The sequence below is a fragment of the Xiphias gladius genome, chromosome 8 (genome assembly GCF_016859285.1).
Source record: "Xiphias gladius isolate SHS-SW01 ecotype Sanya breed wild chromosome 8, ASM1685928v1, whole genome shotgun sequence".
NCBI lineage: Eukaryota > Metazoa > Chordata > Actinopteri > Istiophoriformes > Xiphiidae > Xiphias > Xiphias gladius.
In genome coordinates this window covers 22878877-22891910 of record NC_053407.1, presented here as the reverse complement: position 1 = coordinate 22891910, position 13034 = coordinate 22878877, and the positions used below count along the sequence as shown (strand labels likewise).

Genomic DNA, 13034 nt, shown 5'->3' with positions numbered 1-13034 from the left:
TAGAAAAGGAAGAGGGGGGGGGGTGAAGTCTTTGTTCTATAAGGCTCATATCTGAGGCATTATTCGTTTCTTTCGTGCGAGCAGAGGAGGAATGATCGCTATGTGGGATGAGCACAGCAAAAAAAATAAATAAAAAAAAAAATAATAGAAAGAAGAGAGAGAAAAAAAAGAAAGAAAAATAACTCCTCCGCTATGTAGAGGACCTGTCTCAGGGCAACTCAATATACACACACTCTTACTCGCAAGTAAGGCTGAAACACACAAATATACCCTGCTTGCTCACACACCTCTTTTTTTTTTTTTTACCTCCCTTCTTACTCGTTCCACTCATTCACCCACACAAACACATACACATCCACCTCTAGGCCCAGTCACATCCACCCACCCACCCAACACACAAACACGCGCGCATGCAAGCACACGCACGCACACAACCCCCACACACAGATGCACAAATGCTACTGCAGTGAAAACAGTACCACCTTAGATTTGATATTACGATATAATTCATCTGTCTATGACAAAAGTGAACCCAAAGCCTGGAAAAAACCCAAACTCCTCTGGCTGTCAGAGGTCTTCAGAGGAGGCTTTGACAGGTGCCTCCTCTGAAGAGCCCCCCCCCCCGTCCCGTCACATCGTCACCCTGCTCCATTCCACCTGTTGACCCTCTGGAAAACGCACACCTATCAGCTGCCCTCCAGGACACCGTAACACACACACACACACACACACACACACACACACACAAACCCCAGCAAGCCCCGTGTTAGCTGTCTCAAACCATGACCAAAAACATTCCCTACTCACTCACTAGCTTTTTCAGCTCTGCAGCAGCACAGAGAGAATCTACTGAAATATACTCTACAATGCTAAGTGTGTCACACACTGACATGAAGTATCTACACAATCATACACAAGATGGAATTCTGAACACTTTTTACTGTTTGGACAAGCCCGTTTGGTAAAGCTGAGTATCATGTTCAAAAGATATAAAAGCTGAAATGATTAGCTGACTGACAGGATATTAATCCACAGCAACTTTTTTTATGCAAAAATGCCAAATTTCACGAGTTTTCTTATCAAACGTAAATATTCGCTGGCTTTTCTTAGTCTTCTATCACAACTCATATTTCACTTTCACATTTAACTATTTTCTGATGTTTTACACACCAAACAGTAACTGAGAAAATAACCAGCACAATCATCGGTAATGAAAATAATCTTTAGTTGCAGCTCCACTGTAAATTACTTAAACCTATGGGGTTTGTTTTTTTTTCTTTGGTTTGTTTGTCCCCCCCCTTCGCCATATCTGAGCTGTGTTTTTGGGTGTTTCACAAAACAGGACCATCAGGTTAAACACGCCATTCTGAATATCATGAAAATATAAGTACCTTGTGACATGCTGCTCGTTTTAAAACAATCCTTACATGATATGTCTAAATCGTGAGTGAAAACCTATACTAACTATTCGGGTTTCATTAAAGTCTGCATCGCCAGGATATGGCAACATCTCTCTCACGGGTATGGGGGTTCCAACTTTCTGATACTGCTTTTGGAGACACCTGCATGAAATATATTGATAGACTCCGACTCCCCAGATACCCCGGTGCCATCACTTATGTCTCATTTCCAGCAGGGGAAATAGTGTCCTGATCTTCCATTATTCTGATCTGAAGTCAGTAGATAAAGCAGGAACGGAATAGATAAATCTATACTCTGTTACAAGTAAACATTCTGCATTTAGCATCTTATTTATGTAAAAGTACAGCTGTATCATATCATTAAAATATACTTAAAGTACAGTTAAAGTACATATTATGCTGTGGAATGAACGGTGTGGATGTTATATCACTATATTTTGTAATAATTGAATATGGTTCATGATGCAATACAGTTAATTTTAACAACTCTATGTACTGTTGGGTAGTTTCATCTGTTGCCTTGCCTCATATTTTATGAGCTGATCACATGCTTGATGTGTAAAATCTTAATTTGCAAAGCAACTTTTAACTGTCAAATGAATATAGCGGAATAAAAAGTACAATATTTGCCTCTGAAATGTAGCAGAGTACAAGTAGAAAGTGGCATTAAATGGAAAAAGTAGAATAAAGCACAACTGATTGCCCCCAAAATTGTGCTAAAGTGCAGTACTTCAGTGATTGTACTCACCCCCCCCCCAAAAAAAAAACAACAGAAAATCTAAGCATTTGTACTGTAGCTATGAACACGCTTTTAGTTGTTTTGTTTGGGAGGGACACACTTCCAGTTTTTGATTACATCTAGCTCTTGCTGCTCCTGTGAAGTCTGAATGCACTCATTGTACATCACTTCGGACAAAAGCGTCCGCCAAATTGAAATTAAATTAATGTAATGTAATAGACTACAATATGTTAGTAGTGGTAGACACACGCAGACAAATAGCGGATGGTTTTTAGAGGATAACATTCAGCACAAAATTAATTAACTGAGCAGTTAAAGTGTAATCTAACAGGGCAGGAAATCGTTTAACGGCAACAGCAGCAATACTACTACTACTACAACTAAATATAGAAATACAACTAATGTCTTTAAAAAAGAAAAAAAACAAAAAACAACACCAGGACTTAAGCACATGATACCATCCATGTACAGCAAAAATATACAGTGTATACTGAGACACTGCATGATATCCCCTGGTGGAAAGTAACTAAGTACATTTACTTAAGTACAATTTCAATATACTTGTACGTTACGTATTTCCATTTCCGGCTACTTCATACTTGTACTCCACTGCAATTGGGAGGTACAATGTTGCACTGTTTACCCCACCACATTCACTTGACTGTTACATTACTTTGTAGATTAAGAATTTGAAAACTTTGCTTGAGTATTTTCATTTCCGGCATCCTCCTACCTCGCCGTACTTCGGAGGGAAATATACTTTTTAACCGCACTTCATGTATCCAACAGCTGTAGTTGCTTGTTACTTTAAAGGATTTGAAACAGACACAGTAAGTAAAATGGTAGAAAGCAGGAAGGATCAGCTACAATACCCCAATACTGCTCAGATATTGATGCATCGATAATAATAACTGCATGGCAGCCTGATACTTATGTTATAATATATGTAATTCTGGCAGAGAACATTTGCCTGCACAGTGAGTCCTTTTATACCCTAAGTAAATTGTGCTGATACTATTTCTCTCCAGTACAATTTTCAGTACTTTTACTTGTAATGGAGTACTTTCACATTGTGGTATTTCTGCTTCTACCTAAGTAAAGGATCAGAACACTTCTTCCACATCTGTATGTAAGAAAGCAGAACATTCACTTGTAACAGTCTTGTTATTATTATCATTTTTTTTTATTTTTACGTTGCGATATTTTTGCTTTTACTCAGGTACCACAGGTGTTTTTAAAAGGATCTAAAAGACAAATAAATCATGGTCATAGACTGAGACATACAGCACAAAGACAACGCTCACAAGCAGACCCCCACTGTGCCAATCCACCTCCAGTCTACTCACACATGTTGACAGAAGAGAGAGAGTGTGAGAGAGGGGGGAAAAAAAAAAAAAACCCTTCTGAAAATAACAGGCGAGTTAATAAATACACAGTTTGTATTATTCCCGTTTCCCGGTGCCAAACTTTACCCAGACAGGCGCTAATGTTTGACTGCTCGGCTGTGACGTTATTCCTTCACAAAACAGAAAAAGTTCCGGCTCAGGCACAGGAAGTCAAACCACACGCTCCACTACGGGAATTAAAGACCACAGAGGGGAGAGAGAGAAAAAGAAAAAAAAAATGTAGGAATTTCAGCGAAGAAATGTAAGATATTTGAGGAATGCTGTCAACCGACGGCGGGTCGGGACTGGTTCGAGGGGAGACGGCGTTGTGAGACACCGACGTCGCGTCCGACGGCGTCCGACGGACAAAAGTTGACACTCCGACGGAAGACGCGGTTCAAGTCCCAGCGAGAGTTCGACACTTTCAAGAAACGAGAGAGAAAGAAAAAAAAAAAAAACACTTGTAGGAGCTTACCTGGCGAGACTCTATCGGCAGACAGGCGGGCGGGCAGGTACAGCAATATGTGATGGGTTTTTCTCCTTTTTTTTTTTTTTTTAAATGAAGAGTGGCTCTGTCAGGTTTTTTCTTTTTGTCTCTCTTTCTTTCTCTTTTTTTTTTTTGTTGTTGTTTTTTTTTTTTTTTCTTTGTTTGTTTTTCTGCTGCCTCGTCTCCTTCCTCAAGCCCGTTTGTTTGCAGCGACAGGAGGACAGGAATTTCAGGAATTAGCCGTGGTATGACATGAAGCCTGGAAAAAGCCAGAGAAAAAGACCAAGGGAGAGAAGGAGGGGAGGGGAGGGGAGGGGAGGGGAAGGAGGGAAGCAGGCGCGGAGGGAGGGAGGCAGGTCTGACCGGTCAACGCGTAATGACGGAGGGGGAGGGGGGGCTCCGAAAAGGAAAGGAAAGGATGTGTGTGTGTGTGTGGGGGGGGGGAGTCTCACCAAGAATAAAAATATACAGCGCTTGGGAAACTGTCACTGCCTTTAGGAGGAGGGACACGCTCAAATATTTAATGTGCAAACACATGACACCGAGGTTATGAGAAATCACGTCTGTGTAACAACTCCTGCCGTGTGGATGGTTGAGGACTGAGATGAGTTCATCAGAATTTTTCTCTTCGTGGGAATCATCATAATAAAAAAGGTTCATCCAGCTTTTTTAAGTTGAAACTGAACAACCATCCAATATTGGCCCAGAGGGGCAACTTATTTACTAAATGTGCAGGATGCATTGGGTCCTTCGCAAACATTGAAATCCTGTTCCTCCTTTTTGACTGTTATTAAAGTTCTGCCACTTTATACCACATGCCATTAAATTCAGAATGTCATTTAATTGCTTTATGTACTCTCTTAAAGTCCGTCCTTGTTGCCAGATGTTTTAATAGCTAGAGAGGAGATATAAGGTGTTTTTTAAAAGCTTAGTACAAGTTTTTGAAGCATTTTTGGGGAATCCACCTGCAACAGTCTTTCTTTCCACTCCAGGTTTTCACCCATCCTTTGCCTATATTCTCACATAAGCAGACAAAAGCCATAATACCGTTGGACATGGGCTTGTTGTTAGAGTCGTTAAAGGCCTGGAGGCCTAATTGTCTGAGGTGTGATCCTGAACTTTGGACTCTGTGACTCATGTGCAGGATAACACGAACTGGGTAACAGACTCCTCTAGTGGGTATTTGGGGTATTACATGGTGTTGGTTCACTGGTAAGAACCGCTTCGAGGAGGGACACACCGTTACACTTTTCTTTCCTACTGGTTAAATCCCCGATCAAGAGCAGTCATTGTCCTCACATGAACGATGATAACAGTCGAGTTGTCCAGCGAGGCAGATCTGAGACATTTTACCTGATTTCTCTCCATCTATTCGTTCCAAGCTCAAATCCCGCTCCTCCCTCTTCCCTCTCCCCCCTGCACGGTCACCGTCCTACACATTTATAAGCCCAGAGAGAGATCGTGTGTTTCAGAATGTGTGATTACGCAGCTTTGCACAGCTCTATTTCTTAATGACTTTTAGAGTCACAGATCCAGCATTTGCAGCTCCGGAGAGACGGAAGCACCTGCAGAAAGCGACAGGAGGAGAGAGGAGAGGGGCGAGAAAGCACAGAAACTACGGGAGAGAGAAGAAGCCGAGTTAGTAACATTAATGGGATATGAGTAGAGAGGGAGAAGAGGAGAGGGGAGCATCATGGGTAGTCTCCCGGCAGTCTTGGCCTATAGCAGCATAACTAGGGGATGGTTCAAGCCAAGCCCGAGTTGGTCCAAACAATAAGGTTTATCAAAAAGGAAGGTTTTGAGCCTGCTCTTATCCACGGAGAGGGTGTCTGCCTCCCGGAAGCAAAAAGGGGCAGTCTGCTGATCTACACGCCAAAGTCAACTTACTAGTCACAGGCTGTACTACTCTGCCTGCGTGCACGGCTGCGTAATGTCTTTTATGGCTCTATAGAGTTACATAACTCGAATAGTCGCGTCATTTTTTTAAGGGCCAAACAAAAGACGCCATTGAGATGCGACCGAGCCGCATTATCGGAAGTGTAGGATCCAGTGTTTTTGGATCTTAACTCAGCCCAAATACGAAAAAATGTATTATATCCCTGCCTCCGCTGCAACAGTTTGACCATTCTTTTTTTAATCTCTCTTTTGCAATTCCCCCAACTTTATGGAAGTGCAGTTTGTACCAAATTGCTCGAATGCCGCTTTAAGCAGAGGAGACAGCCTCACTGGGCCTGGTGTGACCTGTGGCTCATGGCAGTAATGCTACGAACATTACAGACATTATTTAGTGAACTGACGTGACCGAGTCAGTTCTCCAACTTTATGAATCTTTTCTACTTGTGTGTGTTTCGTATGTCACCGATAAAAAATTTCAATTGTTCTATCACGGCGGTAAAGCGAGAAGCAAACATCTGCAAATGTTCCACAGTTGACAAAATACAGGAACATCCAGCATCGTGTGAAGAAATGATGAGTCGTTTGTCTCATTCAAATCACTTTATTATTAAAGTTTCATTGCATTCTCAATCAAGTTTAAGGCAGATCTAGTTGCTTTTGTGAAACACACTGATACTGATTGACCTAAGATACACATCATTCCACCGAACATCAGATCTATTCACATCCTGTGTTGAAACCCTAGTGTGCGATGTATTCACATTTTTTCTCGCCTTTACGTTTTCCTCAGTCTCACTCTTGGCGCGCTCGTTCCTTTTCCAATAAAAGTTCATTTACCTAAAACAGTGGTACATATACCCGGCAACCCAAAGTGGTCTACAGACAGTCTGGACTAGACTCATTCGAATAAAGCCTATTACAAACTACAGGAGATTTCTTTGCACTCATTTGAAGGAAATTTAAAAAAGAGATTAAGTTTATCTAAAAAGAATATAAATTAACTTAAAAGCCTCCCGTTGAAGAAGAAGTTGTACTATTGCATTTATAAAAGCTTCTATAGAAAATACTTGGAATGTATGAGAAATTATTATACAAACCTGGATCTTCAGTGACACCCCCTTCCTTACAGGTTTATAGGAGAAGTCAGTGAAGGAAAAAGGGACCGTCCCTAAAAACACGTTCACTGCGCTGCGCTACAAAGTAATACACTGTAGGGATTGACTGCAATCTGTGACACATCATAACCTCGGGAACCGTGAAACTAGACACTGTTAGACATTGATTCATCATGTTGGAAGGGAGTTTTGGTCCAAGCTGAGCGAACCCTTTCTCTACACTAATGGAATGACTGGCTAATGAAGCTGGGAGCTAAAGCCTAACTTTCCCCAGATTCCCTCGCGTTAACAAACCACGAGTCCAGTTCACTTCAAGGGCCTTCCTTTGCTATGACCTAAAGACATATCTCCATCTCTGCGTTCTCCACGTCCAGGCAGCATGTCTTCTTCTTCATCACTCTTTTTCCTACTTTTACAGATGACGTCCTGACCCCAAGCATCATTTCTTGGAAAGGAATTTCATTTTGTTTCCTAAAAAAAAAACAGATGTAAATCAAATTTAGAAAAAATTACATTTTAACACATTTAATAAAGTTGCAGTTTTTAAAGTCACTTAACCGATTGACTGATTGATTGATTTATTGATTGATTGACTGAGCAAAGTTGTACAGTTAATCTCACCTAGACCCTTGAGGAACTTGTTGACTCCTCGTTGCTCGCTCCCAGGCAGCGAGTCCAGATACTCTTGCGCTCTCACCTCAAACAGACCTGGAAACGAACAACAACAAAAAAGTCAAATATTTCACTTGAAATATTTTAATGACCCCTTACCACAACTAGATTTAAAAAAAAAAAAAAAAAGTTAAAATCATTGTAATAAATATACTGAATTTCACATAAAACAAACAATTCTCACAATGTTGATGCATGAGTAACATCAAACTAACATGGAATAGGGTTGTATGGACCTTTAACCTCAGCTTATTTATTAAGGCAAGTCCCATTACTAATGAGAGCTCATATTCAAGTAAGACCAGAGTACATTTAAAAAAAAAAAAAAAACTGTATCTACATCCTTGAGTTTTCCTGTTCAGTCTTATCCTTGGAAACACCAGTCGACAAAACAATCTCCACTAAAGGTCCATTTACGTTTTATTACCAATTCCACATATAGTTTTTTTAAGCTTATACCCTTTAAATTTTTTAGTATTTTTCTTTTTTTTTTCCTATCTACTGTGTGTACTTATTTTGATCTGTTTGGTCAGCTGCTGCGTACATTTGCCTATACAGAGATAAATGAAGTTCTGTTGAATTGAACTGAATCACGCGGTCCTCATCCGCAGATGAAGTTTACTTTACATTATTCTGGTCACTTTTAGAACTTCTCATCCAACAAAAACTCTCTGAACAGCAAAAGTTTGAAAGTGACAACCAAGCAAAGTTCATCCTCTGAGACCCGGTGAAAAGGTCAAAAGCTCCAGAAGAACCGAGTAAGTGGACTTTGAGTGAAGGTTGCCTTGTCAACTATAATTACATATTTTACATGTTACAAGATACTGGAAAACAATTAAATGTATTACAATATATGTCAGTTGGTGTAACATTTCTTCGAGGCCGACGTGAGAACTTTTTAGTAACCCTCTCTATTCTCTAGAAAAGGGAAAAACACAGTCACCTAACAAAAATACTAATTTAATTGAATTGAATTTAATCTAATTTAATAGGACTTTAATACCTTTTTTCATATACACATACAATAGGTATAGAAGTTCAACCAGTACATGTACTTTGTTGGTTATAACACCACTGCAGGTAATCAAATCTCGGTACCTCTCAGACCCTGCCTGCGCAGCTCCCTCTCCTGGATGAAGCCGGTGAACATCTGGGTCTCCATGAACACCTCCAGAAACCTTCTCAAACTCTTGGACGTTACCGCTTTGCGAAAGGCCTCGCGCTGAAAGGATGAGGAGGCGGAAGAAGAGGGGCTGGGCAAGGTAGGGGAGGAGACTGACTCATCCTCCCGCTCTGCTCCACCCATGAAGAGGGAGTAGTGACCCACCATCTCCACAAAAAAACGCACAAAGGCCTCCGATACCACCGTGCCGAGAGAGGTGGGGTCTGGGGAGGGGGTAGAGGATGGAGAACCAGGAAAAAAGAGGGAAGATATAATCACATGATTTTTGATGCAATGTTGATCAACAACTATAAATCAACATTATCTCACACAGACGTATTTCTAATCAAACTTTCTACTCACTATTTTGAAAAATACATTTCTTACTTGCTGAAAATATAGGACAACCCCAGTCTCATACATCTCGCTTTTCACACATAGCAAACATTTTCAGCTGCTCAGCTACACATTGTTTCCACAATTGCAAGATATTTTATCTACAAAAACTATGCTCTCAAATTAAAAAAAAAAAAAATCAAATGACACTGTTTTGTTTTTACACTGTGAAACTATATATTAACTTTTGAATAGTTCATCCTAGTGGATGTTTGTCATAAGTAGCTAGGATGAGTCCCCAGCTCTGTTTTGTTCAAGTGCAACTTTTAATGTTCGCTTCGGTTACAGTCTGTGATTACAGAGCTTCCAAATGGTCATATCAATGTAAAATTTGTGTTCTTTGTATTGTCCAGCGTATGTAAGAAGCTCCAGGTGGATTATGTAAAAAATCTGATATGGTACATTTAACATGTACTTTATTCATTTGTTAAATCAAATTATATCTAACAAATGTAAGTACAGAAACTTCACAAAGCTGCCGTGATTCTGCACACGAACTGGTACTGAGGGTGGCGAAACCATAAATCTTTTACGGCATTATTGTACTGTAGTGTTGTATGACCTCTGTGGATTAAAACTTTCAGGTTGGTTGCCCTTGTGGTCACACCAAGCAGTAATGTGTTGTCGCACTGGGGTGTACTACTACGTTAGTTTTGGAGTGTGACACTTTAACCACTAAATAACAGCAAAAGCTAAATTTTTATAATGGTTTACATCACTCTTTTATTCCCCCTTTAATACATGCGCACTGCAGTATAGACTGTCATTATTAATGGTTCTTATGGATCCTAAAAAAACTTGAAAGCAGCTATCCAGTAATATACAAAAGTCCTAGAAAAATAATAAAATTGCACCAGAAAATCCAGAGATCTTCTGGAAAAATGCTTTAATGCACCATAAAACTATGCTCAAGTTACTATATGATAAGTCATGGGAGCCTCAAATGTCTCAAATGTTTTTTTTATTGAATGCAGCTGGAAGCCGACATTAGGGATCTGTTCACGGATGGTGGAAAGCTGAAATAATTTAAAAAGCCACAAGTTATGTTTTACAATACTCTAGAGCACCCTGGAATGGTAAGGGTGCTTCAGTGCCCCCTAAACTTGGTGATTAGCTGAAGTGGCTCAACTAATAAAAGGCATGTTATTTCTGAAAATGTAATGACAATTGGTGGTACAGTCGGTCAGTGAACGTGTTCTGAAAAATGGATTTCTTCAAATGAATGGAAACCATATACCCTTCCTTACACTTGATCATCATCACATCTCTGTCTTTAGTATATTTAGTATTATGAATAAAAATATATTGTATAAGTGCATCTTAACAGGAGCAATAATAAGAGTGCTGAGTCACCATTGGGCAGATCTCCTTTCTCACAGGCCAGCTCCTTCCTCTTGTCCAGCACATACTCGAGAGCCGCCTGTAGCTTGTGAGGAAGAATGGAGTCCTCATCATCCAGCTGTGGAGGCAAAAATACAGATGTAAATCCAGTCAACATACTACAGAGAATTAACATGTTGTATTCGCATAACATCTGGTGGAGCCGCTACAAATGTAACGGAGTTAAAGGATGAGCGAGCAACTGGGATGACAGACAGATTTCCACTGTTTCTACCTGTCGTAGAAAGCGACTGTTGCCGAGGTCGACCACCAGGACCTACCGGAAGAGCAGAGGGAGAGTGATGTCATTTCCTGAAGTAATTGTTCAGGGGAGAAAGGGTGGGAGTCAAGGGCACCACAATCAGTGTACCACCAAAAAAAAAAAATTAAAAAAAAAGTCTGGTCTTACTTCTTCGATAGGCAGCTCTTTGAGTCGAGGCAGAGAGCTGGAGAGGAGGCCGACTATAAAAGGTGTAGGGGTGCAGACAATATCCAACATGGAGGGTGGGAGCACAGGGATGTACGTATGCTGCCAGGTGAAGGGGTAGAGCAGAGCCACTACTGCATGACAACACTGAGACAATGTGCTGCGGAAAGAGAGAAAGAAGGAAGCTAATGCTCATACAACAAGGACAACTAAATCATACTGTTTTGGATGAAATAATAAGGTTGAAAAACGATCTTTTAAACAGAAATATAAGGAAAGCCTTTGAAAAAACTGCCTACGTTGTATACATTATATTATATTTTTTACAGGAGATATGTTGACCTGTCAAACAGAGGTGTAACAAATATTAATTACTAAACTGATTTGCAATAATGGCTGGAAAGAAGCCATCATTAATGTTATTAGGTCCACCTGTGCTTTTCTTACTTTAATTCAAAATGTTTTCCATTAAAAACATCTGTGAATCTGATTTCTTTTAGAACACTAAAGAAACAATAAGGACTTTGATGTTAGCAAGGCTACCAAGATTTATGTTTGAAAGATTTATTCGGAACAGTACAGACTTGTACTGTTCCTACAGGGAAGGAAGGAAAAACTGACGATGTGCATCGGTTGCACAAGAGCAAAAAATTCGCTCAAATGAATATCCTAAATATCAAATATCAGTTCTCTGTCAATATAGCAGTGGAGTTTTGTGTCTTGTGCTTAGGTTTAAGTTGAATTTTTCATGTACTGAGATGCATGCACGAAAAGAGACATTTATGTTCCTAATAATGTTAGTTCAGTAAAATTGAATTTAGCTAGTTATAGTTATACTGAGTTATAATTAGATTTTTTTTTTGAATGCAAACCCAATGTTATACAAAGAAATTTTGAAAATATGCCACGAAAAACTTCAAATAAACAAAGCTAACCCCCCAAATAACTGGTTATTGAAAGTATAATGTTTTATTTAAGAGTCTAGAATATGAGTCTAATCTCTACCACAAGATGGTGCTAAAATACTCCCCCAAAAAACAGCCTCTCCTTCCAGCTATTTCTTAATCTTCAGCATAATGTTGAAAGTTCATTTCTGTTGCCCCAACAAACCCGTTTTCACCCTGAGAGGAATGTTCGAAAGCATCTTTTAGGGGATTGTGATGTAACACTTATAAAAAAACAAACACAGTCATCCCACACTATGAAAACATCTCTCCAGCGTGTGCATCTGCTCAAAGTTAATTCATTAAGAAATTGATTGACAAGGCCAAGTTTCCGGAGAATGTGCAGTGTCTCGTGTTCTGCTTTTCAGTTGTGGTGACAAATGCTTATAACTCTTCTATAAACAACAGTACACGGGCAAAAAAAACAAAGATACCGAAAAAAAAACGTTGAAGCAGTAAGTAGGTATTGTATTGTATTCATACGGCCTGAACCCTCAGGGTGTTTCTTCGACTACATCAGGTTAGAATGACCGTTTCCACTGAGCCCACAAGTTGAACCAGGTGTACCACAACGGTTAAAAAAACCTTTTGACCCTGACCACAGTGATAATAGCTTAAGGGTTAAAGGTTTGAAGTGAACTGGGTGTGGTGACGTCACCGTGCACACGTGTTAGCTCTGGAGTCATGTTTTAAAGCCCAACTCCTTCTATCTGGCATCCATGACAGTTTTCCAGAGTAAAAGTGACTGTTCCCCAGGCGACTGTATAATACAACAGCATTCCTTCCTCTCACACTTGGTCAGGATCTTCTTTTCCTCAGAATGCTCGTCGACTTGAGGTCTTCCTGTCATAACGTTCAAACTCTTTACTCTTGGACCTTTCAGCATCATAACCCTTCCTCCATCGATCTGATCATGATGGATCCATTAAATGGATTGATTAAAACACTGCAACGACTCCATCTTCTTGGTGAGAGGATGTAACGTGTGATCTGTGGGCCTGAAAACCGAC

The 13034-nt window shown here is 40.0% G+C and overlaps 2 protein-coding genes across 2 annotated transcripts in view; both read right to left on the bottom strand.

Moving 5' to 3' along the window:
- LOC120792898 (transcriptional enhancer factor TEF-3-like) overlaps window positions 1-5400 on the bottom strand; it is a 39698-nt gene extending 34298 nt beyond the window's left edge. Inside the window, exons 1-2 of the mRNA XM_040132292.1 lie at window positions 5386-5400; window positions 4021-4117 (exon numbers count right to left, since the gene is read on the bottom strand). Of these exons, the coding sequence (XP_039988226.1) occupies window positions 4021-4117; window positions 5386-5400 (112 nt within the window). The remainder of the gene's footprint in view (window positions 1-4020; window positions 4118-5385) is intronic.
- Window positions 5401-6519: 1119 nt separating this feature from the next.
- si:dkey-82f1.1 (DENN domain-containing protein 2A) overlaps window positions 6520-13034 on the bottom strand; it is a 41591-nt gene continuing 35076 nt past the window's right edge. Inside the window, 6 exon segments of the mRNA XM_040133147.1 lie at window positions 6520-7514; window positions 7665-7751; window positions 8814-9101; window positions 10627-10732; window positions 10889-10930; window positions 11063-11240. Coding sequence (XP_039989081.1) covers window positions 7483-7514; window positions 7665-7751; window positions 8814-9101; window positions 10627-10732; window positions 10889-10930; window positions 11063-11240 — 733 coding nt within the window. The 3' untranslated portion in view covers window positions 6520-7482.